Genomic DNA, 25,302 nt, shown 5'->3' on the forward strand with positions numbered 1-25,302 from the left:
TCATTAGGAAAACTCACGAGTGAGAGCTTCTGCATTTGTTGGTATGGATTCCCCTTCATCATATACAGCAACAACTTTTATATTGTACAGTGTTCGGGAGGAAAGGTCAGAGAGAGTAATGCTGGTTTTGAGTCTGTCAAGTTCCACCTAAGAATAAAAACAGTGACTTAAAGGATTGTAAATTGCTCTATTTCTTATACTGCATTTGGTCTAATGGCAGAAATTCCTCCAGTGGAAAGCAAAGAAGCATTCTGAATTAAGTTTTGCCATTTCCCCTAAATTGGCACCTGAATATTGAGTGTACTCTACTAATTCCTTTGTAAAATGCACTATATCAGATAAACGTACTACTTGTGCTTTATTCCTTTGGAAACAAGGATGCAGACTGAACCTTTGCAAAATTCTGTTTCCTTTAAAAAACAAATTTAATTCTCCAGGAGTTTTATGCCTAGCAGCACATTCAAGGAAAGCTTGTACTAAACTAAAAGGCATCTCTAACAATGCTCCCACATGTTCTATCATTAGGAAAAGTGGCTAACATACCTTTATTCCACTATCCAGTCCTCTTAATTGTGAGCTGTTCTTAGACCTTGGCAGTATGATATTTAAGCAGAGCATAGAAATGGCTATTTACCAAAACATATGAGTCAGTTCAAGTATTTTTCCTCTGTGGAGGAGAAGGAGGAGGAATAAAGGGAGTACCTAAGAAATCCATCTTGTTCTCAATCAGTTTCCAAGAAATCAATAGCCTTTCCTGACTGCAATCACTATGAACTGATGCTCTATATTCTACCTGGTGGATTATAACAGTACCTTTACTATTATTTTAATCTAGCTTCTCAAAATAAAACTTTCCTAGTACTTTAAAAATTTTACCTCCTTTACATCAGCATCATCAGCTATTTTGTATCTTAGGATGTATTTTCGAACTTTTCCTGGAGCAGGATCCCAAACGACATTCATGGTGCTGTGAGTAACATCTTGAATTTTTAAACCTCTGGGTCCAGGCAAAGGTACTGTAAAAATAGTGATAGTAGTAAGTGAATGTTATTCATAGCAGAGGTGTAAGTCTATCACAGATGAAAGTGAATTCTCTTCATGTCTTTCAGTCAAAGACTTTTCAGTGAATGAAGGCAATCACTTTCTGACAAGTTCATTGTCCTGGGCATTAGATGAGAGAGTTCAGAAGCTTAATTTCTCAGCAATGAGCAAAATAGCTATAAACTGTGGTAGTTTCACCTTTATAACTATGAGCACAGTATTTCCAGAAGTATCAGGAATTAAGACCATAACTTTTGGTGACAATAGCCACTTTTCATCTATGGTTAATGGTTTAAAATTTTTAAGGACATAAAAGTAGCCATGCTGCATGTATCTAGACCAGAAGCCTGCCTCTGCCAATAGGAAATGTTTAAGGAAAGGTATAAAAAAGGAAGCCATTTTTACATCTATTTTCTTCTTGATACAGCATGTTTCTTTAGTATTTTCTATGCTTAAGAGGATGTCTGAATTCAGGAATGAAGTTTCTAAATTAATACAAGCAAAATCAAAACCTTTTAAAAATACTGTGATCTCAAGATTTCCTTCATTATTCAAGTTAAAAATTATATTTTTCCCTTTTAGTAGCTGGACCCTTGTCACTGAAATTGCCTTTGAGGTCTTTGGGAAATATATGTGCTAGAAAATGCATAAAACATTCTTAAGATGGTCTTCTAAATGAAACAGATGATAGAAAAACTGTTGCATGAAACACAATTAGAATTAGATGTTGCTGAAGCAATAACAAAGCAAAAATCAAGATGTCCATACACGTCACTTCTTGTGTGGTGAGTGGGTCACTCGTCATATCCCCAAACAACACGTAAGCTGTTAGAGTGTACTCAGTGTTGGGGATGAGATCTACCAGCTGCACCTCATTCACTGACGGTCCCACACGCATCTGCACATGAAAAATAACACACCATGTTTAAAAACTGAAGAAAGCAATGATATAACTTCAAGGGAATTTTGTTTGTGAGATTCACAGTATATTTACAGTTTCCTGACTGATGTCATTGTATATAATATCCCAGTAAGTTCACTGCACTTCAAGAAGTACATGCCAGTCTTCTGACCATTATGATAGTCTAACAGTTTTTCTTAATTTATTTTTGGTAGAGCACAGGTAGCAAAGACAAATTCTCTTACCTCTCTCTCTGTGGCTGGGACTGTAGCATTCACAGGTTCGTATGTTAACAAATAACCAGTAGCTCCGTTGAGAGGTTCCCATCTCACTCGCATATAAGTTGATCCAATGTCATAAACATTCAAGTTTCTAACTGAAGAGATTGGCACTGTCAAATAAAAAAATACATATTAATTTATTTCTTCCAGCTTCTTAATATTTTTTATCATAGGTCATACTGCTGAGAATATTGCACATAGGTATTAGGGCATGTTATGCGTAGTAGAGAGGTGATCTGCAAACAGTGGTATTTAAATTCTTAGTTTAAGAATGAGGTAATGGTCATACCATTTTGAATGTGGCCACAGATTTTCTACATACACCACTAAAACTCTTATAAATCTGCACTGGAATATTTTAGTCTTGTAAAAAGTAACATTAACTCATTTGAAAATTCTAATATGAAACAACATGACTGACTTGGGATCTGTACAAAGAGGATTTTTTTACTTTCTTTTTGTTTTCTATATTTCTCAAATTATTAAATAGAGGAAAAGTTTCCCTGGAGCGATATCAAAAAGTAATATAGACTTCATAAAAGTTACACACATATTTTAAGGATTTTTGACAAGCCTAATACAAAATGAAGAAGTGAAATATACAGCAAATATTCAATATTATTAAAGAGGCAGGTCACCCTATGTTGCATACAACATAAATATACCTGAAATCATTCAGCTAAACAGCTCATAGGAGAAATATAGCTGAGTTATAACTCACAGAAGTGGCATAATTATGTTGAATTAGCTTTTGCTAATTAGAAATAATTCTGTTTGGTAATAGCAGGAATTAATTACCTAGTATAAAATATTAAGGAGTACATATTTGTTTATGATCAGCTTTCAGGAATTTATAAACTCTGTCTTTAATTCATGTCTGTTGTCCTTGTTTTGTACAGCCATTCTTTATGAGCCTAGGAAGAAGCTGGGACAAATATTTTCTACCACTTACAGTTTCACTTTGCTGAAGTCTTCCAGACAACAAGGTCTGAACAACCAGAGTAACACAAAATAATTTGGTAATTCAAATTAAATACTTTACTTCTGCTAAGCAGAAAATCCATAGTGCTAAAAGTTCTACTGGACAGTTCCCCAGGTGCCAAACTGACTGTTGACATGTTATTCACGACCCATTTCTAACTTACAAGTTGTTTCCCTGCCGATCAGAGGTTCACTGCTTTCATCTTCTACCACAGAAAACACATTAACCACATATTCTGTTTCAGGTTGCAGATCTTTCAGAACTGTTGTTCTTTCCATCCTACTTACATAAAACTGCAAGAGAAGCAATGTTAATCACTGCAAGACAAATACGTTCATAATCTCATCTCTAAGAAAAGCAATCATTCCTTGTGAAACTGCAGAAATCAATGACAAGGAGGTAAGTCTGGTCCCAATTTTGTATACATTTTGTCTGACAATATAGCATTATTTTTGCAAAGCAAGCTGTAGGGAAATCTCAGACAGACATTTGTTTCAAATTGAGCTGGATCTGCTTAGCATCACTTTCAGTGCATTCTGATTTCATGCATGGTTTACACTTCTATATCACTAAAGAACATAAAGAAAGGACCAGGGAAAAAAAGGCCACTTTGGGAAAAATTTCAAAATCCAGGATAATCTAGATGGTTACAGCACAAGGCATTAGCAATATCTTGTAGAACAGAAATGTCAGGAAGTAGTCAAATTTGTCACTGAAAACAACAGCTCAAACTTTATTAATCTTGAACTCTCCATGAGCCAAATATGAGTTAAGATCCAAAAGCCACAACCGGAGATGGGAAATTCAGAGCTAGGTATGCAGAGGCCTCTAACTACATTCTTCTAAACACTTCATTTTCCTAAATACAATTATTTTTTGTTAAAAAGAGTAATGAGCAATTCAGATTTCCTAGAACCAAGAGTTGCCAGCCACTGGTTCTCTGTGTAGAGAAGTAATAACCACAAGTTTGATCCTATGCAATAAACAGTTTGGAGTTATACAGTGTTAATCTAATCACTTCTCAAAATCTGAATCCCCCACTATCTTGTTTTTCACAAAGAATAAAATGCTTTAAAAAGAAAAGAGGGCCTACCCATGAGTATGGTCAGAAGATTTCTGGAACAGATTAATATAACTAATTCAACTAATGTATGACAGTGGAATATGAAAATAAATGAGTTACTAGAAATAGAAGACAACTCTTTATAAGGAATACATTTTACTTCTGGATTCATGATATTAAAACAACCAAAGTAATATATATGCTCCTATTTTTTGTAATTTTGTGTATCATTTACCAAAGCATGGTATTCTTGACCTTAGAAGCATTTTTAAGTTACTGTTATATCCTACTCAGAACAAATTCAGAATGATATTATGTGGATGTCCAAGGTTGTATTGGACAATGTCAAAGATGAACATACAATACTAACCTGTTTAGGGCTACCTCCAGAGGTAGGATAATATTCAACTCTGTATCTATCAACACTCTCAGGAGGTGGGCTCCATCTCAGCCTGAAAGAACGAGGTGTCACTTCTGAAATAACTAAATTTGAAGGAGGTGGCAAATCACCTGCAAGAGGGAAGCAAATTAAAAAGATAATAATGTACTTATCAGAAGGGGTGGAAAAAAACACCTTCAAGTAGTTGCTTGTATTTCTTTTTCCTCAGGAGATCTTAAAACAACTTCATTAAGAGATAGCTCAGCTTAACACACTTAAGACTAAACAAGTTCCTTGTAATTCCTATTCCACCTTCAACACCAGGGTTTCATGGAAGAACCATCAGCTAACATTACTGTTTTTCCATGCTCATCTTTGCTTTTGGGCTGTCAGACTTGAAAAAAATACTTGAAAAATACTTGAAAAGAGCAGGGCTGCTAAAATTTTCCTTGTTGGACGACTATCATCAAAATACATGCCGCAATGAATAAAAAGATGACACACTGAGAAAGATACTTCACGATTCTGGGGAGAAAAAGAAGGCACATCCAGCAACATCATGCTGTGTTAGCTATAACACAGTCACTGTTGGAAGGAAAGGAAGAACCCCTGCAGGGTAGTCTAGGTGGTCTGCACAACTTCCTTACACCAGCAGCTGAAAAAACAGCCCCTGGCTAACACAGTGTTCCCAGTAAGTAATAAAAAGGAATTAGCAGCGCAAGTACATGCATGGAAAAGAATGAAATAGACTGAAAATGTGATGTACCTGGACCTTTCACACTGTTACACAGATTCGTGGTTACATTATCAACAATGGTAGCCAGGAGGGAGAAATCTGCAACATTGTAAGCATGGATGTCATCTGGATCCGTTGCAATCTGCTTCAATTCACTTTCATCTGCATTTTTAATACCTTACAAGAGAAGAAGAAAGTAAAACCTGTTAGAAATTACGGCCATAAAGCACAATAGCATGCAATTAAGTCCCTAAACACAATTCTTTGCATACAATTCTTTTACGTACTTATGTATGTGGCCACTTCTCTGCACATTTAGCAGAAAAGCAGGAGAGGGTTGCTGCAGGCCATCCCTTCACAGACTACTCACCAATTGCATACAGTTCCACTCCCTCATCTCTGAGTTTTCTTGAAGGGGTGACTACATCATCTTGTGATTTGCCATCAGTGATGAGAACACCAATTTTGCGAGCTCTGGGCCTTAAGCCTGCAGCCGGTCTGAAGTTGTTTCGCAAGATGAAATCCAAAGCCATTCCTAGCACGACACAAAGAAAGTAGCCATCACTGGAAACTATTTTTTCACACAGTAGTCACAGTAAAATAAATTAGTGCATCCTAGTGACTTCACTCTGACAACATAGTTCCACAGTTTACTTCCTTCTAGAAGAATTTTGAATCTAGTTGCAGTCTATAATCTAGACTTCTCAGTGACTGATACTATTTACTGCTCTCTTACCTGCTGGCAGCAAGCTCCTGACTTCCACTACCCTTCCTTCTGGTTCCTGGTTGTCCTCATCCCAACCCTGACATGGAACTGACCTTTCTTCTTCTCATAGGCTTAACAGCAACACAAGCTCTTTATCACCCAAAATCTCTTCTAACACATTTCTCCTGAGTCTTTAAGCCTATGCTGGGCCTGTTCTTTTCCAGCCATACTGAGCTGAGCTGTTAAGTCCCTTTCATCACAGACACATTTGAGTTCACTGAACAGTATCAGGGTCAGCACAAGAATCCTTTTCACTGGACCTTAAGTAAAATCCTAGCACTGTGACATACCTGTTAGAGTATTGCCTCCTTTGTATGGCAAGTTGGCTACAGCCTCTAACAAAGACTGTTTGTTTCTGTAAGAATTGAGATTCCATTCTGTCCTGGGATCACCACTATACTGTGCAAGACCTGGGAAAAAAAGCCATCATTTACTCAGTTATTATGTGTCTCTGTAGCAGGTATGGTCCATTTTCCCTCCAGCATATGAGAGCTTACCAATCTGTACTTTGTCAGGTCCAATATCAAAAACTTCAACAATACGGGCAATGAAGTTCCTGATGGTTTTAAAATTTGGCCTCCCGATACTCCATGAGCCATCCACCAGCAGCACAATATCAGCTTCTGCTCTGGTTCTACATTCTAAACCTGCCATGTTAACCAGAAAAATATAGCCTTAGCATGATGGTTTTCTTTCCCCATCCTTTTAGATGACATATGTCATGAGTTAGCTTCCAAAATAGCTCTAGTTTTATTCACTGGCACTCCGTCAAGTATGACCTATTTGAGAGCATTATTCACACTAGTCAGTGGTTCCATGGCAAAAGCTGTCTAAATTCCTTCATGTATGTTTCCTTTTAAAAATAAGCCTTTGCAAATGTCAAGGCCAGTGTCCTCTATTGTCATGTCATTGTCTGTTTTGGTCTTTAAAGATGGCTGATAACTTGATTTCAGAAGTTTTGTACAAGACTACTAAATGAACCACTGATATGGCAGTAAGCACTATTAGATTATACAATTTTATGATATTTTAGTCTGTCACATATAGCTGAACTACTGACTAATTTTCAACCATGTAGTAGTGGGATTAACAGCATATACTACAATCACTTTCAAATAAATAGCATTCCTCAATTTTCAGGGGAAAAAGACATAATAATACATACGGTATAGAAGTTTGCATGTACAGAAAAGAAAGAGCACAATCCAGAGAAGACACACAAGCATAAACACAGGTCAAGAGATACAGAGACAACAAGAACAAACATTCATATAAAGCTGCAATGTTCCAAAAAGGTAGGAAGTTATTTCAGATATCTTCAGTTTACAAATTACAAAATAAAATATGCATCATATTGCTTTCATCACAAGGAAAATCACAAAATATTTATACAAAACAGAAAGACACAATAATTTTATCCACAGCCATTTGCAAAAATGAATAAATAAATAAATAAATAAAATAGCCAAAATCCTTTTTCTCTTTTTTCCTGTAGATTTTGTTACCAGCTGCAAATTTTCTGGCTTCCTGCCATCAGAGCTTCTGGTCTTTATATGGAAGAAATCCCATTGAGAAAAATCATCCACACTCATCACAGTTGAAAGATATTGTGATTTCATATATGTTCCACAGAACTGATCCAACACTGTAGACTCATGAATATAACTATTCCATGTACCTGGGGGTTAAAAGCATGATCCTCTTCTGCACAGAAAATATAGATCTAGTCTTTATTCAGGACAATAGAATCAGTTGGGAGAAGGGTTTAAGTCAAACCACGTTAGTTCAAAAAATTGCATGCATAACTTTAATATGGAAGTTAAAGTTAACTTTATGTACAATATAAAAGTTAATCTACTTTGACTTTTATGTTTTTTCCAACATATTATAGTCCCCCACATGGAAAATTCTAGTAAATGTGCCAGATCTAGGGTGATTTTTTCCCCCCATTAATAAATAATTTACTATTACGCTTACAGTCCAAGATATAAATTCATTTTTCACATTAACCATGACTCAAATCCATGCATTAATAAAACTAATCAGCTTAAAGAGTATAACACCAAAGACAGAAATAAGAGCTGATATAATAAAAAATAACTAACCACTTGGTGAAATTTTTGTTGCCAGACATATTAAAGCTTTAGTCTAACATCACTGATGGCCTGTTTTGGGGTTTTTTTCAGTTTTACCCTCTAGTATTAGACAGAGGAGGACATCAATTAATTAAAAAGTTTCTAAAAAATATACACAAGATGAGTATTTTTTACACAACCCAGTGTGGGCTAAGCAAAACTATACAGTCAGCTGTCAGAAACTTTTTTTTTCTTTAATTAACTCTGAAAGGACTTTGCAGTTAAATCCTTTCTCCTCACCAAATTCTCTCTGATGGTTATACAAGCATTGAAATGGCAGAGGAGAAAAGGCTTTACTTATTCATGTGTACTTGGCTACTGTAAATGTAGACCTGCTTTTTTATGCTTTCCATGAAGGATTGAGCCCTGAAACCACACCAAAGGGAGATAAAATCATAACATTCACAGAAACCTTGAAAGAAAGGTTCACTAGCTACACAGAGAGAAGCTCCCAAATAGGTACTGGAGAGCACTGTGAAATTGCCTTTGTGAAAAAGTCTCTTCCTACTACAGAAAAAAAAAATCAAAAGACTAAACAATTACTATGTTGAATATAAACTTAAATAATATAGATTAGCACTAGGAAATTAGCAACTAAGAGATCTTTGTTCATTATATCATCTTAGTCTTAAAAGTAAGAGTCACCATATAAGGACAAGTAAAGGGCCAACAATCTGCTTAAAATTCCTTGTTCTACTCCTGAGAAGACCCCTGTAGATGAGCCATGATCTCTGTTCAAGAATTTGACCTTATGTGATTTAACACAGATGTGGACAGCTTGAAAATGCAATGCAGATGGCTTTGAATAATCAGCAAAACACAGGTTGCCTGTGTTATCATCTTTGTAAGATCATCTGAAGGGTGCAGAGGACTAGAACTGTGAACTGGGGCATGCTTTGTGGTCATTTCAGACCAGGGCTTGTGTCATCAGGGAAGGGAACAGAATGAATCCTGCAAACAATTATGTATATGCTTTAGAAAAACAAAAAGGAAATGTAGTAAACTTCTGATTCTTCTTTTTTTAATCCAAAATACAAGACTGCCTTTTCTGCAAATCAGTCATGTTTACCTCTAGATAAAAATGGCTCCGTAGTAGTATCTGAAAGGGTGGTCATCTCTTGTCCAACCAGAGGGTTGCTCTCTCCTCCATCAAACATCCCAAAAACATTTACCTTATAGGTAGTTCCTGCCCTGAAATAGTCAAAAAAGTGTACTTTAACAAAAGTCTAGTAAAATGCTAAACACTTCACTTATTAAATTCTCACAGGAAAAAAAAATACCTCATGGAAAAGAAGGTGCTAAAAGTTGAAGCTCAAATACTGGCTCTTCCACAAGACATTGATATTTCAACAGTTTAAAAGCTGATTTTACACCCTATAATTAAATTTATAGCCTTCCTCATTCAAGTTATTTAATTTTATGAAGAGAAATTGTCCAGGCAGCCAGAGATCAGGTTAGGAAAGCTAAAGCCCTGATAGAACTAAATCAGGCCAGGGACATCAAGAGCAACAAGAAAAGTTTCTATGGTACATGGATGATAAAAGGAAGACTAGAGCAAAAATGGGACCCCTCCAGAAGAAAACAGGAGACCTATTACCCAGGATATGGAAAAGGCTGAGGTACTGAATTATATTTTTGCCTCAGTTTTCACTGAAATGGGCTCCAGCCACACTGCTGGAAGGTGATTTTCACCCTCTGTTCTGCTCATATGAGACCCCACCTGAAGTACAGAGTCCAGTTTTGGAGCCATCAATAGAAGAAGGGCTTGGACCTCTTGTGATGCAGCTCAGACATCACTCCCAGTCCCTGCATTTTCCCTCTGAGGCAAAAATATAATTTTTGGTGGTGTGACACTTGAACAGAGAAGTTGTGGGTGTCACTCCACAGAGAAGTTGTGGGTGTCCCATCCCAGTGCATCAAGGCCAGGCTGGACGGGGCTTGGAGCAACCTGATCTACTGGAAGGTGCCTATGGCAACAAGGTTGGAACCAGATGATCTTTAACATCCCTTTCAACCCAAATCATTCTATGACTGCATGATTCTTTGACTTAATGATCCTATTTTAACTATATTTAGTATACTTGCTAAACAGATTTTGACTTGTGTGAAGCCTGCTTTAAAAATCCAAGCCTCTGGAAAATGAATCGAGCGAAACTAAGCATCTTTTGAGAAACATGAGACAAGAAACATTTGAGAGGCAACTTTAGAAATCCTAAATATCCTTCAGTATTCCATTATCTTTCTCATATATGAAATACATAATACAGTTCCAGCCTGTATCTTTCCTCCTTCAGCTCCTGTGAGGACACCACAAGCGATGTAAATGGATAATCTTAGAAAGAAACCTTCCAGGTACCTTTCAGAGACAGCATAACAACATGTTCATTGCTAATTGACAAAATTACTTGCTTAATTTACAGTAGATTTTGCCAGGCATTTCAATACCAGATTATGATTAAACAAAACCCTAGGTTAAAGTTATTTAAAGGAAACAAAAAACATGAGGGAATTACCATACCTAAGCTCCTCCAATACCACTGTGCTGTCGTATGGCCCCACTATTAATTCTCCAAGACTCCCATCATCTTCAGTAGGGTGGAAAGTTACTTTGTACCCCTTCACTCTCCCCGGGGCTGGCTCCCAGGTTACTCGGAAACTTGACATAGTTGAATCAGAAGTTCTCAGATTTCGAGGTGGCTTAAAGGGAGAGGCTGAAAGGGTGGGAAACAAAGGAGTTTAGATCAGGTCCACACATGGAAAAAAATCAACAAGTATGCTTTTAAGTGTATATATATATATATATATATATATATATACACATACATGTAAATCTAGTATTACTGACAGTCCTAAACTCTTTGTTCCTTTCTTTAGCCACAAAGTATTAAGAAATGAAGGATGAGATTCTTGTCACTTAATTTTAGCTATCTAACCAATAGGTACATGGTCTAAGTCTACTGTAGAGACTCCCTCTGCAGTCAATGGACTGAGGGATAAATTGCCTGACAGCTAAAGCAACTTCACCAACGACAGGTGTGGCAGTGTGTCAAAAAACAATTCCTCTGAGGAGTGCCAGCCAAACAGCTTGAGGTTTTTAGGTCAGGAGCAACTTCCTTGGAAGACTAACAGCTGCCCACTGCAGGGCAGTACTCACAGACAGAGCAGTGTACAAGCTGCTGCTAGCTTCTGCATTTTATGCAGATTTTGCTTGTGTGCCACTGTAAAGTGCAGTCATGGAAAATAATGCAGCAGTGTAACCTCAAAGTTCCAAAAAAAAAATGGAATTAGAGTAAACAAAAAAGTTACCACTATAGCTTTGGCATGACAGACAAGAAAAACAGAAAGAGTTTGCCTTGTTCCTGTGCCTATGCAATTGTTTAGCTATAGCTGAAATATCATAACTGTCCTCATATTGTGAATTCTGCTGAGAAACAGTAGATACACCCCCACTCACAAGGAAAAGTACAGATTGTCTGTCTCATTTCTCATCATACTCTCTGAATTATCATGACAGCTTCAACTAAAAAGATGACTCAGGCCTCACTTGCTTCCAAAGAGTGTTTACCATCACAGTTATTTAGACTGAAAGCAGAGGCATATCTGTATCAAGATGAAGAGTTCAAAAATTAAAAGCAGCTGGATGATCTAAAATTTATCTCAATATAATTTTCAGCATTAAAAACTAGGTATTGGTAAAGAGCTGATCAAGTTTTTGTGACTCCTTTATATCAACCACATTTTAGGTTAAGAAGAAACCTTTTTTCAGTAACTGAGGTGCTGATATCTCCACTGTTAGGATACCTTTATCTTACTTCAATATGAATATATTGAGCTTCATTCAATATAACATATATTCAGGAAACAGAATGGCATGAATTATTTACAGAGTACCTCAGTGAATGGCACTCGTGTCACACCGGAAGAAACATCTTGAAAAAGATTCTCTTTTGGTAATATCTTTCCATCTATGAAAGTAGATAACTGACACTAAATCTGATTGATCTGAACATCTAGAGAATATTTCCTCACAAAATGTAAGACCAGCATCATATTCATACTAAAGGTAGAGTAGCAAATGAGTTTTTCTTTTACCACAAAAATGCCTTCACTGAGACTTAAATGTTTTAGAGTTTTGGTTTCTGAGGGAAAAGATAGCCTGTTCAAAAGACCATGAAGTCAGACCTCCACAGAAGAATCTTCAAAATCATCTACTCCCCCTTTTGAGTACCTTGGGCTTTCCACAGAAAATACGGTGACCAGAGAAGACAAACCTAAACAACAGGATACTGCGTAGCTATTTAATCAATACCCACAAGCAAAAGGCAAATTATCCTACAGCTGACAATGCTTGATTAAGTGGTCCTTCTTCCTCACAAAACACCTTGTTTGAACGTCTGATGACAGCATTTCAAAACAATTCTAGTATTTTCAAACAGATTTTCCACCATATTTATACCTTTTAATATCAACAGCAAAAAGCTGTCCTCAGGCTATGCCACAGTGAACTTTCAAACAAATCAAACTCTCTTCTCAACTTCTAGCATTTTCTTCTATTTGCCTGTCAATTCATGATCTTGGCAGACTCCACCATGCTTTCTATGTTTCCCGATTATTAATTTTAAGCATAAAACTTGCATTATGAAATCCTGTACGTCCTTGTGTGGTACATACCTGTTGTTCCTTCTCCTTTTCTTGATTTCCCATGTCCAAAATCATAAATTGGAACCACAGTGATGTCATAGGTAGTTCGGGGCTTGAGTCTCTTCAGCACTATGCTGGTGGCAGGACCACTGACTCTTCCAGACATTTGTCTTCCTCCGCTGCGTGGTCTGTAGTTCACACGGTAGGACAAGACTTTCCCAGGAGAAGGCTGCCACGTAACTCTCATTGTGTTTTCTGTCTCGTTGTCTACTGTTACAGTCCTGGCATTTGGTGACACTTTTCAGTGTAAAAATATGGATAAATTTTTACTTTATTGTCTACACATATATTCAAATGCATGCCTACAAAATTAGTTCTGCTGTATTTAAAAAAAAAAAAAAAATTGCCCTTCTTAAAATTCCAGTATTTGACTGTGGGAAGACACAGAGGAATCTCACAAGCCATTGTTAATTATTTTTTAATTGGAATGGACTAAACAAACAGAGGTGTGGTTTTCACTACTGAGACAAAAAAGGGTCTCAGGATAAATTACATGATGACACAGCATAATGGGGAGCTTCATTTAATGTTTTCAGTAATCCATTAAATAATGAAAGTGATAAATTATAAAGTCATTGATTTTCATGAACACAATGTCTTATAGAGTTCAGATTTTCTAAGTTTTGACTTTACAGGTCTGATAGGTGAATACCTAAGCAGCTGGCTGTTGAACTCCATGCAAACTGTCCTTCAAATAGAGGCAACTGACTTTCCAAATGCTTGGAAAATCACTCATCACAACATAGCATATGTGCTGAAATAAGCCCATGAACTAATAAAGCATTTTCTTGACAAATTGCAGCATTCAGCTTCTAAGAGATATTTTCCAGACTGTACAAATGGTATAAATAATCCCAAGCGAACAGACAGGTATGCAACACTGGCTGTCAGCCAAAATAAGCCATCCAGGTTTTGGCAAAGCTGAACCTTCTTGGCATGGTTGAATCGGTCAGTATTTCATCACACAGTAAGGTGGGCTTTGTAGGAACTGACAATTTTAATTGTGTGGATACCAGAAAGATACAATATTAGTTTCAGGCTATTAGCCCCAGGTCTGGGGCTATTGATAGGCCTAATAGCAAGTTCCCTCAGTCAGCACACAGTGAGAGCCAGCACAAATGACATGGCTAGGCTGCCTACTAACCTGGAAAACTAGAACAGCTGGTGTTGCTGAGCTTGAATAAAGAAGGAAGCTGTGGGACAGCAGTCTGCTTTGACTCTGGGGAGTCAGCTCTTACTAACAGCAGCAATCACTACTCTTGCAAAACCTTAAGAACAACTGCACTGGGTCAAGGACAAAGGTTAAAGTAGTTCAGCAGCCTGTCTCCAACAGTAGTCAAAACAGATGCTAAGGACAGAGCACAAGAACGTGTAAACACAAATGATGCTTCCCCAGAGTCCTCCCTCCGGGCTTTGTCTTTGCATGTTCCCTTTAGGCAAACAACAGAAATGTCAAGCCTCACCCAGGACATCCCTTCATTCATTCTGACCCCTTTCCTTGGCCAGTTATCGCTATAAAGAAACAAGTCATCCCTGGTCTCTGTGTTTTTTCACTTTGCCCACACTGCAGGAGAGGCTTTAGACTGCTCTGACAAATACAACGTAATGTTTGGCAAATAAGAAAGAGAAGAACCCCAGAAGGCTAAATAACAAACATCAAAATCACTCAGTGAGCCTCAGTTTGTGGACTGTGAAGATTGAAAGGGCAATAACTTGGAAAGGAAACTCATTGATTCTGTGGGAATTTACCCCATCTTTCCTCCTTGCTCTATCCATATTTCCTGCACCCGATTTTTAGCAGTCACATCAAACCTATAAAAGTTTGAATTCAGAGAAATATGCAGACAAAATCATATCTTAACTTGGAAGTAATTCTTGCTGAATTGAAACCTGTATGACATAGAAAAGAATTTGTGTGTTTTTTAATGGTCCAACAAAAATGTCAGAACTGGCTGAGATGAGGTGGCATTTTGGTTTGGGGAAACTTTTCATAAAATAAAAAAAACAAAACAAAAAAATTATGATGAAGAAAAATAAGGTGCATTTTCTATAAAAATTATAATTTCATCAAAAACAGAATGTTACAAATGGTGGTAATGTACTACACTTACCATCAGTAAAAGCCTCTCCTTCTACTGGGTCTCCTTCTCCGCTGCTGTAGGCTGCATATACTGAAAACCTGTATTTAGTCTCTGGCTCCAAGCCTTCTATCACAGCATCCACTGTATTTCCAGGGACTGTCTTCTCTCCCATGGTATCATCATAAAGTGATTTCCATACTATCCTGTAATGGTTAACTGTTCCTGGAGCTGGTGTCCATGATAACCCAACTGTAGTGTCAGTTATGTCTGTGGTAACCAAATTACGTGGTGAGCCACGCTCTGCAAGAAAGAAAACAGCATATTCTCTCTTAAATATAAATAGCAAATGTTAGCAAAGTACAAATGTAAAAGTCAAATAATATTAAGAGCTAAACCATACTTTTCCCATCAATATTATTTTCAATAGCATACAATGGTAGTCCCAAAAGAAAATAGATTAAGGTTTCAACAAAATGCCTAAAGCTAACTTTAGACTATGAATGATCTTATCCTTACCATGTAAGATACTTAGCAGTCTACTATGCTTTAGAATATGCAAAATAAAAATGGCAGTATTCAAAGACCTGGAATGAAGCCAGTGCTTAAATGTGATGCAACTCACTCAAGTAAAATTTTAACTCTCAAAAAAAATTATTTTATTTCATTCATTCATTTTTTATTGTTATGTGTGTAACTTTTTTCCTACGGTAAATAATGGAAACTTTTTATAGAATTACAGAATCTGTTGAGTTGGAAGAGACCCAGAATGATCACCAACTACCTGCTCTGCACAGCACCATACCCAGGAGTCACATCTTGTTCCTGAAATTGTCCACACACTTCTCAAACTCCATCAGGCTGGTGCTGTGACCACTGCCCTGGGGAGCCTGTTCCAGTGCCCGACCACCCTCTGGGTGAAGAATCTTTTTCTAACATCCAACCTAAACCTCCCCTTACACAGGCCATTTTCTTGGTCCTGTCACTGGTCACCACAGAGAAGAGATCAGTGTCTGCTCCTGTCTTCCCCTCATAGTCAACTTTCCATCAAACAGGACCCTCAGTGGGTCCCTTTCCATGGCACTGCTTTCAAGCATCTCATTCCCTGCTCTGTCCATAAATCCAGGGTAGCCCCATCCCAGGTGCAGAATCCAGCACTTTCCTTTAAAGAACTTCATAAGGTTGGTGATTACCCAGGCCTCTAATCAGTCAGAGTCGTTTCTATGACAACTTTATTTTATTATTTATTAGTGCTAGTATCTTCCAGAATGCCATTTACCTGATCATCTATTTCATTTTATGTTCACAACTAATTTGCAGTGTGTTTACATCATTTCACACTTATTGTAAAAAACATTCTCCATCTTTCCATTTGTAAGACCTGTACCTCTTTCCTCTCTGTAGTTTTTTTTAGCCAGTTTGGAACAAAGGAAGCAGCTCATTAGTCTGTGAAATCCAGTTGTGAGATGGATAAGTGTGTCTCACCTAACACACCAGAGTAATTCCTCTGCTTAAAAGTGAAGATCATTGGTCTAAAGTGGTGCAGTGAAAGGAGTGCCTCTGTTTAATGTTTAATGTTTAATGTTTAATGTACATTTATAACATATGTACAATTTTCCTGTTGCAATGGCTTGCTTTGATGGCAGGAAAGGAGCATTGACTGGTAGATTAAGTGCAATAGTCTCACCATAGCAAAATCTGCAAAAGGGCTTTATGAAACTAGATCCATACAGACAAAGAAGTACTCAGTTCTTTGGTGTGTATTCTCTGTGGGATTTTTCACTGCACAGGACATTCCTGAGAGACTCTTGCTTAGCAAGAGCACTTAAACACTTGGGGTGGCCTCACGGCATCACAGTTGTTTTACTCTCACTGATAAAAATACATCCTTATACTTATCCGTAGCAACCACAGGACTAGAATCAAAATGCTTTGAACACAGAGGAATTCAATACTTTTCCAGTTTCCACTACTTAGTCTCATTGCAAGAACTGACAAGTACATTCAGAAGCCTGAAGCATTTTCAGGCTGAGCAACAAGTTGCTCAAAGTCATATACTGAGTTTTCACTTTTCAGATTCTTTTATTTCCATCACAATCTGCAACATTTCCAAACACAATCCCACTGAAGCAGAAAAGACTGCCTGTAGAAAGTTTTGTTTTAGAAACATCTAATTGCTAGTGCAGCTTCATTAGAAGTAAGCCAGTTAATCCCATTTAGGTTAATGATGAACAGAAATTAATGTCAACCTATCAAAGATTCACCAGCTACACAGAATACAGAATCAGAGACTACCATAACAATCACAAAGATGACTCTCAAATACAGCTAACAGAACATGTGTTGTGGGGGGGTTCTGATTTTAATTCAGTCATAGAGACATTCCATCATGTTTTTCTGGAGACAGTTCTTTTTCCATCCTAACTCTGCATCAGTTCTAAAAATTATACCTTCAAACTGATTTTTAGCCTCATGATATAAATTACCAAAATTTATGGCATCTTCTCTTCAAAAAAAAGGTTAAGATAGAGAGGGCTTGGTAAAGTCCACTTATAATTTCACAACAGTGATTGCATATACTTATAAAGTTATAGTGAAAAGGCCCAATTCAGTTCATGCTTCATGAAGTCTCACCAAATTCAGTGACTGCATTAAATGAAAGCCAGGGCAGAATCTTAACTCCAAATAACAATTTTCCTGGAAGCCTGAAAAAAAGATTTGCCTTCAAAAGTAAATTACACCAATTTTTCTGTCTGCTCTTAAGCTCCTACTCTCAAATCTTGGCTTTTTCATACAATAAAAAAAAATATTAAGGCAATCCAAGTGGAAAAAATATGGAAAACCTAACTTGATAGAATGCACAGATGTCTCACAATAAAAACCTTTCTTTCCATATTTTAATGTAATATAAATATACAAGTTACTTTATTTTGGCTACTTTAAAACATGGCTCTGCCACAACATGATTTCAGTATTCAAGTATCTGCTACCACAGCACAATTTTTTGCAAGTCTACTCTTGGATACTACAGCTAATGATATATGTTGGAAATTCTGCAAAAATAACTTCTTATTTAAAACCCTTATTGATTAAGTCATTATTGAAGTCATTAAATAACAGAGGAAAATAATTTGTTTGGAATGGATTATAATGAACAGCAGTTACTGTAATATGTTGGTTCTGAAAGAAATATTCTTTGGAACTAAATGTCTTTTTTATAAGGTAAGGTAAAAGAGGGAAAAGGAACTGGGATTTCTACCAAACCACTAGAACTAAATGGAAAATTTTTACTTCAAATAGTTGGAAACTGCTGACAAGACAACTTACCTACTAAGGGAAATTAGACTTTTTATATGTTACACTGCAGCTGAGAACATTTCTTTAACATAACACACTAACTTGATTTGCACCTCACGTGTGTGAGGTGGAAGTTCACTCACAGCTTTTTTCTGCTCTACTTGATCTGACACAGTGGCTTTTTTTCATTTATTATTAAGAGAATAGCTATGTTTAAGATGCAGTCCAACCCTAAGTTGGATTAACTAACTGTTAGGATTCTATGAAATATTATCAAAGCTGCTACACTCAGAGTCAAGAAACACATTTATGCTCCACAATAACACTGATATAACATCACTAACAAACATGCAATGAGACCTATGTAATATTCTTCCCTTGGATTAAAACAAAATATCTGGGTAACTTGTAGACACAAAAATCTACAACTGTAACTCCTGAACATTCTTTTTTTTCTTTGGCTAATGTGTTCAGAAATGCTTGTTGAGCATCCACTTCTTGCCTGCTTGTTTAAATAGGATGGTTAAGGAGCATGGAGAGACAATGCACATCATAAGAAAGAAACGTGCTGGCTGGCTAGCAAGAGACTCCTGCTTTTCCTGGAACTGCAAGTTAGTGTATGTTCATCACTTCATACAGCAAACTACATCAGCAAATAAGGAGGGAGTTGGTTTTTTTTAATTATTCCCTAACAAGCATGAGGTCCTATGACTCTCTGGAGCATCAAACCAGATGGTGTAGGACAGCTGTAAACCATGGTGAGTATGTACACAGGAAAACAAAGTGCTTGCATGGACAGGTCAAACCCTTGCCTGGGAGAGCAAGCCAGGCAGCAGCCTCAGGCTGTCAGATTCACTTTGGCAGTTTTTAGCACTTTTCACTGCCTACAGTACCCTGTACATCTCTACCATTGCTTAGAGCAGACACACTTTCAAAAAATCTCTTGGTAACTTTCAGTCAGGTGCTTTTATACCCTGTTCTGGACTTCTGAAATGTCCAGTTTCCATATTAAGTTTTTCCACTGTAGTGTGCCAGAGACACAATATGATATTAAAGCAGTTTCCCTCTGTCCACTTGGCTTACTTCCCATAGCTCTCCAGCAATGACTGTTGTTATTGAACACAAGACTGAATCAGCTAAACTTAAAATGTTGACATTCATAAAAATCAAACGTCCTTATTCAAATGGCCTTTCCCCTCAGAGACATTTACACAACTCCAGCTGATCTCAGTGGGATTTTTACATGCAATTTGGGCCCAAATTTTAAACAGCTTTCTGTGTGTGTTTTTTAAAATCAGGTTTCAAAATCAATATGCAGTGGTAAACCTTGTGCAGAGCCATGTTTCATTTCAGTTAAACACAGGATTTCTGTAAACCGGCATCCTAAAATGTCAGAATCAACTAAACAAACCTTCACTTGCAGAGGCATAGACCAAAATGTTCTGGCCTGAGTCCTGCCTTGTTTACAATGAGCAAAAGTCAGGAGTATCCCATTGTGTCATCAGGCTAGATTGCCACAGCCAAGGAACCAAGTGCACGCATCAGATGAGTGGATAGCAGGATCACTTCAGTGTTACTCTAATGGTGAAACTCTCCTCAGCACTGGAGGAAGCAGCCACTTGGTGAGCTGATATCCCTCCCTCCAACACAAAAAGTTGTTAGCAACCAGCCCTCAGGCAAGTGGAGAGGGGATGTGGCCATACTGCAGGCGCCAAAGCCAAAGACTTGCTACACAGAGGCATCCTCACATGACCCCATTAGAGCAGCTCTCTTCTACAAGAGAAGATGCCAACCAGGAGAGTTCTAACCCAAAACAGAGGAAGTTTAGCCAGAGCACTCCTGAGTCCCTGATCTAGGATAATGCCAATAGGTCTTCAAATTCAGTGCCTTTGATATTCTATCTGTCTTTTCCAAAAGCTGTTCAGTTAACACTGCATAGAAATATCTTATTATTCACTCAGCCTTCCCCCATTGGTTTCTTCTGATACATATTTCATTTCCTTGATAAAACTAAGATAATTTTCCTCATATTATCAAGTCAGTTTCAAAGGTCACACTCAAAAATTTTGGAATGTATAATTTTAAAAATGCATGATACAGCACTAAATCTCCTGAGACACCGAGTCCTTGTTTCTGTCAGGACAGCGTCTGGCCACTACGTAAAGTCTCTGCGATATGCTAAAAACCTCATTGTAAGGAAATGTCACTTGAATTTGTACTATTCTGCCTGTAGGAGGTCATTCATTTTGAAGGCATTCTTATGTTACTACAGAAACAGCAAAAAAAGAATAATTTATTTACCAAAGCACTGCTATCCATTTTCCAACCAAAAAAGAGCCCACCTCCAAAATCCTCAAATCTAAACTATAAGAAACACATTCAACAGAAAATCACTTCAAACTGAAAATGACCCAGTCATGACAACTTTTCTTCATGTATTGTTTTAGTACAGCCTAATTCTCACAACACAAAAATTCCTCAAACAGGATGGAAGGTTTAGGCCCTTTATCACTGAAACAAAGATTCTCTTTCTAAAGCAGAAGACACAATGACATAATTATCTCTCAAAGTCATTTATACTCTTCTGAATATACTACAATATGCCTCTTTTCGCTTATTCTAAAAAGCACAAAGATAAGAAACAAAATGGGCTGACACCTCTGCTAATGGAGACCAGCAACCTCAAGTATGCCAAAGAACTTTGTCATTTTTAACCAACAGTGTGTCTAGCCTAGGATCTTCACTGATATAAGTGGAAATACTTGAAAATTTCTCAGTGCAACCAAGATGGAAATCTGACCACTGAATATTTTTCTGGAAAAAAAAAATGAACCAGACTTTTTTCTAAATTTCTCTGAAATTCGTATTTAAAAGTGTAATGACTTGCCTGATTACTGTCAGTTACTCAAATATTCTTTTCTGAAAACCATACAGCTGCCAGCAAACGATGCATAAACCAGATCTTCAGTTTTCAAGTGTTTCATACATTTAATAGGATTAAGCATTTCTGTATTGATTGCTCAATCTAGCAATGAATTTGTTACTCTTTAAAACAACTGCAAATTATGAGAGTTAATCTGTTTAGCAGCTAATGTACAGTATGTTCTTTTCATCTGACAGCATGCATTTGGGCAGAAAATCAAATTCTTACCAGACTTAAAACCACTTCTCTTATTAAAAAACAAATTAGAAAAACAGTAGCTCTCTCAAACTGCTCACTGTCTGCTGCATTTAGACTCACTGCCTTCACCATGTTTCTCATTGTATTTTATTTCTGCTGTATGAGGGCTTGGGTGAAGATCATGTGATCCCAAGAAATACTGAAAGCCAAATGGTTTGTTGGGAGTGTTTGGAGATAAGAGAAAGACTATTCCCTAAGACATTCCGTGGGTGTTTCTTGCTTGTTCTTCAATCTGTATCACATAACATCAAATACAACCATCAGTGAAAATTTGTTTAGTTCCCCCAGCTGTCACAAGCCCTGTTTCATCCCAAGGCAAATGGCAGCCTTCACTGATTTAATTTACTTTAGCAATTTCAACAACTTTGTGTGAGCTGAGGGGAATCATAGCCAAAAAAGTATGTCTGAGGAAAATTTTTCCATGGCACCTTTATAGAAGTGCTCCAACCAAAGCTGCCCAGTGATGGATTGCCATGCACTTCTGAAAGTGAGAGAATAAAAATGGAGAATTTTCCTCAGTGCATATTTTGCACATGCAGTTATGTTTAAAGCAGTATGAAATATAAAGCTTCAGAATTTTCACCTCTAGATGGTACTTCATAACTGTAGACAAAATCAAGCTATGACTGAAAGAGGTCATATAAAATATGAGAATGCTATAAATTTTCAAAAATCAGGATTACTGAAGAAGGAAAGCATATTCCTTTAACAAAGGGGCAAATGTCTTTTCCCTTTTCCTGCTCCAAAAACACCAAAAAAATAAAAAAAGAAAGAAATCTATTCTCCCTGAATAACAATTACCTGGTAATGGAACAGCACTCTCAGATATGAGTCATTTTCTGATTACTCATTTGCTAAACTTTCTACACTGTGTTGTCTGTGAACAGTTCATAAAATGCTGATCCTCTGGCATGTGTTTATCTTTGGGCTGGACCAGAGAGCTAAGCAAACAGTTTATAAAAGAGATTATCTACAGTTACTTGAGGGAATATTTGCCCTCTCTGTTTTATGCAGAGAAGCAATAAGGGCAAGCATATGCTTAGCAAAAAGAAAAACACAAGGAGAAACTGAGATTACCCAGATGGTAAATGAAATCAAGTACACAGAATGGTTTCTGGGTTTGGATTGATATTCCTGTGAATCCTGAAACAAACAAACCACTTCAAAACACTGCAAAACTACCATGCAGAGCAAAGCAGAGGTACAGGGGGCAACTTGTGATTGTTCCAAAATATTTTGAAGATAACAAACATAACTGAAGGACCTTCAGTGAATGCCTGGGCAGACATGTCCATGCAGATCAGGTTAGAGCAGCCTAAAAATTTCTCAGTTTTTTTGCTCTCTGCTGAAGGATACTCTTGTCTGAGAGGAACTGCCCATGTGAGTTCTACTACTATATGCAAGACAAAATAAATCATTACTGAAAGCAGCAAGAATGTTTGTCTACATCCTTAATCACTGGAGACCATTCAGTAATTCAGTAAAATTCCATAAACATCTGAGAGTTTGGATTTTTCATTTCCTGCCACTTGACTATAAGATAGTTGGCGAAGGTACCATATCCAACTCCTCTTTTCTCATTTTCCTGTTGGTGCTGAAATGTCTGATTCCTCTTAGGCTACATATCAATTCCATGAACTAGCAACCATCCCAGTTTGAAAGGCAATCTCAAGCCTAGCTCCTCATATGATGAGCAACTATGGCACCAGTAACTGAATAGGTTTGGTGAGAATTCATATGGTGAAGACATCAAGTAAGCCCCATAGGGATTCCTGATACAGAAAAATACTTAAGTGCTCAGTCTTTCTGGGTTGTTGGCAATGAAAAACACACACCACGCTATTTTGTTTCTCAGACACCATGGCTCATGGAAAAACTAACTGAAATACTAAACACTTTTTTATGCTTCCTTTCACAGCTTTTTTGTCATTACTGTTGATAAGTTTATTTCTCCAGAAGTTAAGACCTGTCCTATTTCCAGCCTCAGTCAGACAAGTTATTTCAGCTAATCATTAGTCAAGTATTCACTTCACTGACCTGTGTAACTTTTCATCCTGGTCCAACCATTTTTATTTTAGCTTCACAGCCAGCATGACATCTCTTTTCATGTAAATTTCTATACTGAGCTTTGAAATTTGAATGTTACCCTTCAGTTCCAAAATTGCAACCCTTTTATTCATAATTGTCTGGGTTTCTTCAAAGGTTTTGTTATTTTATTCTTCACTATGGTAAGATAGGACCATACACTGAAATACTGTCTAATATGCTACAACAAATATTCTGAAAACCTTTCATACTCTTAGTCAGAGAGTCTTTTAAAATATCTACAACTATGTTCAGAGTCCTGGCCTAATTCAAGTACTTTTACTGCCCCATGAAACTGCAGATATGCTGATTACTGAAATACACAGTAGATGTTCCATGAGGAAATATCATTAATTAGGTCTTTGCTGTCATGCAAAAAGAAATTTGTATTCTGTTCCTTCCCTTTGATCACCCAGTAAAGACTGACATCTCTACAGTGCTCTTCCTAACATTTTATCTAACCAAGAAGATTTAAGAGATAGTTTTAATATGAAGGGTAATGTTTTCTGAACAGCATCCTGATAGGATTTTCAAATCCAACTGAATCTTCAAAGAGTTTATACTTGAGTCATAAAACTATGCATGTCAAAATGGTATGTAATTTTTAATTTTGTTTCCTCACAGCTGAAGAACTGAATAAAAAGTCATTCAACTGAGTGATAGGAGGCTCCTTTATTCATATTTATTCCAAGACAAAATCTGTCAATGAATTTTTTATGTAATGTAATTCAGCTACTTAGAGGAAAATTCCTTACAGAAATGCTTCTGTGACCTTTTAAGTCCAACACCCATTTTAAACTTCATCTGGTTGCACATAAGCCCATTCCTAAGATAGAGGCAAATATTCTTTTAAATTCTTCATCTCTTCAACCTATGTTGAGAATGTTTTTCTTCTTATTAATAATTTAGCCATGCAGAAAGTCCAAATAAGAATCAGAGCCCTCAAGGGGGACACAGGGCAGGGAGCACTGAAAGGACAGTCTGCATCTGAGACTGAATTCTGTTTTTCTGATGATTTTGTCCTTTGGATTCTACTGTATCTCATTCACTGTTCTCTCTAGGATGTGTTTTAACTGAAGCTCTAAGCAGTGCCCTAAAAGACCTTTCTTTTGCTCAAGTTTTATGATAGGATAAAAAGCTAAGCTTACTTTATGAATTTGAAACACATTTGATGTTTCCATGGCTCCATGTTAACAAAGGAGCTCTCCTAAGTTTACTGCAAATATACTCAATGAAAATGTTTTCACCAAATGTAAACAGCTAACTTAGCCAAACCTTTACTAAAATTTGAGCTATGTCCCTAAGGAAGTGAACCATTCAGTCTGTTTAGCAGTAAGACAGAGACCTCTCAAGATTTGCAAAGGAAGACTGAGGCATTCCTCTATGCACTGATAGCACAGAGGAGAATGCAGGGCTCTCAGCTTCTTATGTCTACTTGGGATCCAGTCTGGTTTTGTTCTGAGGGTGAAATTTGTCTTCCTGGAAGGTCAGTGGCTCATGACCTGGATGTCAGTGGAAAGAATAATGGTGACTCTTGCCCAGTACATTCTGCAGTATTGTGAACCTGCTGGGATGTGGAGGTGAATTCAAACTCTCCCACACAGCACAAAATCTACTTTTTCACCCTCCCTCTTCCCTCCAAAAATATTAGACCTAGGAAGTGGCAGCACCACCAC

General features: G+C 37.2%; 1 protein-coding gene across 9 annotated transcripts in view; it reads right to left on the bottom strand.

Moving 5' to 3' along the window:
• The window catches only part of COL12A1 (collagen type XII alpha 1 chain), a 99,338-nt gene that overhangs the window by 49,800 nt on the left and 24,236 nt on the right, over window positions 1-25,302 (bottom strand). For 8 of the 9 annotated variants that reach the window (XM_056487020.1, XM_056487022.1, XM_056487026.1 and 5 more), the window contains 14 exons: window positions 15,097-15,366; window positions 12,956-13,222; window positions 10,803-10,995; window positions 9,354-9,475; window positions 6,647-6,796; window positions 6,440-6,559; window positions 5,754-5,918; window positions 5,414-5,560; window positions 4,639-4,778; window positions 3,369-3,498; window positions 2,188-2,333; window positions 1,810-1,939; window positions 877-1,016; window positions 18-147 (listed from right to left, as the gene is read on the bottom strand). In XM_056487020.1, coding sequence (XP_056342995.1) covers window positions 18-147; window positions 877-1,016; window positions 1,810-1,939; window positions 2,188-2,333; window positions 3,369-3,498; window positions 4,639-4,778; window positions 5,414-5,560; window positions 5,754-5,918; window positions 6,440-6,559; window positions 6,647-6,796; window positions 9,354-9,475; window positions 10,803-10,995; window positions 12,956-13,222; window positions 15,097-15,366 — 2,250 coding nt within the window. The remainder of the gene's footprint in view (window positions 1-17; window positions 148-876; window positions 1,017-1,809; window positions 1,940-2,187; window positions 2,334-3,368; window positions 3,499-4,638; window positions 4,779-5,413; window positions 5,561-5,753; window positions 5,919-6,439; window positions 6,560-6,646; window positions 6,797-9,353; window positions 9,476-10,802; window positions 10,996-12,955; window positions 13,223-15,096; window positions 15,367-25,302) is intronic. The other variant, XM_056487027.1, reaches the window with a different exon arrangement.

This window comes from Oenanthe melanoleuca, chromosome 3 (genome assembly GCF_029582105.1).
Source record: "Oenanthe melanoleuca isolate GR-GAL-2019-014 chromosome 3, OMel1.0, whole genome shotgun sequence".
In the NCBI taxonomy this organism is placed as follows: Eukaryota; Metazoa; Chordata; class Aves; order Passeriformes; family Muscicapidae; genus Oenanthe; species Oenanthe melanoleuca.